At 49.2% G+C, this 2,246-nt stretch overlaps 1 protein-coding gene across 1 annotated transcript in view; it reads left to right on the forward strand.

Annotated features, from left to right (window-relative positions):
- Positions 1–42: 42 nt before the first annotated feature.
- PLD6 (phospholipase D family, member 6) overlaps positions 43–2,246 on the forward strand; it is a gene marked incomplete at its 5' end in the record, with an annotated part of 7,637 nt that continues 5,433 nt past the window's right edge. Inside the window, 2 exons of the mRNA XM_009077134.1 lie at positions 43–98; positions 151–272. Of these exons, the coding sequence (XP_009075382.1) occupies positions 43–98; positions 151–272 (178 nt within the window). The remainder of the gene's footprint in view (positions 99–150; positions 273–2,246) is intronic.

Consider the following 2,246-nt stretch of genomic DNA (forward strand, 5'->3'; position numbering starts at 1 on the left):
CCGCGCCCCCGAGCCGCCCCCGACGCCCCCTGTGTCTCGTAGGGATCCAGGTGCGCCACGACCAGGACGGAGGCTACATGCACCACAAGTTCGCCATCGTGGACCGGCGGGGGGGGGGGGCCGGGCTCGCGGGCAGGGCGGCAGCACCAGAGCAACCGGGAGAACGTGATGGTGCTGGAGGACGCCGAGTACGTGAAGGCCTTTCTGGAGGAGTTTGAACGGATCTGGGAAGAGTACAATCCCGTCAATTACAGCTTTTTTCCCCAAAGACAGTAAATGATTGAGCTGCCTCTCGGGGCCGGTGGAGTGCTTAGCACCCATGAATTTCATGATTATGTGTAAACACTACTGTTCTATCTACCTGGGCATAACTTAGGTATAACTCCTCCAGAGGAGTAAAGTGCTCTCTGCCCTTAAAATGCCACAGATGCCTTGCTGTGGGTCGTTCCCATGCTAGAGGGAACGACCCGACTGCTTTGGGAGTTGTTTTGTGAGAGTAACAGTGCTAGAGCTGAATTCATAGCCCTTAAAACCCTGGGCAGGCTCGTTGCTGTGCCCTGGCACAGACAAAGTATGTTCATACAGCTCTGGGCAGGTGTTTCGGGGTAAAAGGAACATTTTCCAACTTGGGATGCTGCAAGTGGCTCCTCTACATCAGTAACCCTAACGAGAGAGGGTTACAGCAGTTAGAGGCCGTGTAGATTAAGCACCTCAGTTATGTTTGTTGTTGGCATTAATTGTTCAAGGCTTGTAAAAGGAAATTTGTGGGAAAGAGGGAGAAATTAGAAGCTAAGTTTTGGCTGTGGACACAGTTTGTCTGGAGAGCAGACACAGCTGCAGTTGGGTCACCCACGCCAGGAAAGGTCTGGAAACTGGTTCCCTCAGGTGCTGGGCCTGGGGCAGTGATCTTACCTGTGCTGCAGCAGGAGTGTGAGCTCTGTCCCTGCAGCTCAGTGTGGAATAAAGGTGGTGTAAACCTAAATATTTCAAGCTAAACAGAATTACTTTATAGTGAACAGAAAGTGCCTCAAAAAAAAAAATTAAGTCTTAATATTCTGTTGCCAGTTTTGTTACCAGAAGTACTGTGATTGTCACTGTTAAATAAACCATTTTTACAGGAACCCTCAATCCTCATGTGGTTTTTGCACTCCAATTTCTCTAGATCCTTAGGATACACAGAGTAACATCACCAGGTTGTAGATTTGTTCTGTTAGGGAAAGTTTGTGTGGGTCTGGGGGAAAGAATATGGTGTTACCTGTGGCATAACAGCTATGGAAGCACTTGGGGAAGGTCATTCTCTAGTAAATCCCATTCAGCAGCACTAGATTTAAAGCACTTTAAATATATCACTGCTATTACAATGCTGCCTGTTGTCTTTCCTTTGTGAAGTGTGACTACAAAAACAAACAGCTCCCTCATTTTCAGGCTTTGGCCTCTGCCCTGCTCTTCCTTCGTTTTGAAATAAACACCTCACACAGCATGCAAAGGGTGGTGCAAAAATAGTTTATTACCGTATAGTTAAAGTTAGGTAATTATATTTACAAAGTAAAAATGATCAGCTACATCCAGGGGAGCCTAACATGTCACACAGGAGTTTGTAAGGAATAAATACGGTGAGAGACAGTGATGTTTCTGTTATGGTGAGCAGCTGGGAACAGTGGCTCTTAAAAAAAGCACTAAAATAAACTGGAAGGGAGAAGGGAAGGAGAGAGGAACTCACACACACTGAGCAACAGGAGCCTCCCACGCCATTCCCCTCTGCAGAAGGAAAGAATTCTGTGTGAGATCTGAAGCTGCAGCATCCCAGCGCTGTGCGGGCACCACTGCCCCCGCTCTGCTGCCAACTGTCCCAGCCACAGCCCGGGCTGGAGGCAGAGGACTGGCTGCTGCCTCACCCCATCACAGAAATGACTCTGGGAAGTGATTCTTTAGCCCTCACTGCTCGCAATTCCTTCGTGTTGTTTCCAGATACAGGTGGCAGAGCATGGTGCACATGTGGATTGAATCCAGACCGATCCCTGCTGGCTGCGGGTCAGTTGTTGGGTAAAGCTGTGCTCAGAGAGAACCAAGGCAAGCCTGTTCCTAGGGCACCATTAGCACCTGGACAGCCATGTCAGATACCTCGCACAGCCTTGTAGAGCTTCCTGCTCTGCCCCCAAACCTTCATCCTTTCCAATGAGTCTTTAAACTCAAGTCATCCAGAACTCCAGGTCCCCAGCAAGGTGGGCATGGGCCAAAGCCAGTGC

Source organism: Acanthisitta chloris, unplaced genomic scaffold (assembly GCF_000695815.1).
Source record: "Acanthisitta chloris isolate BGI_N310 unplaced genomic scaffold, ASM69581v1 scaffold9840, whole genome shotgun sequence".
NCBI classification, from domain to species: domain Eukaryota; kingdom Metazoa; phylum Chordata; class Aves; order Passeriformes; family Acanthisittidae; genus Acanthisitta; species Acanthisitta chloris.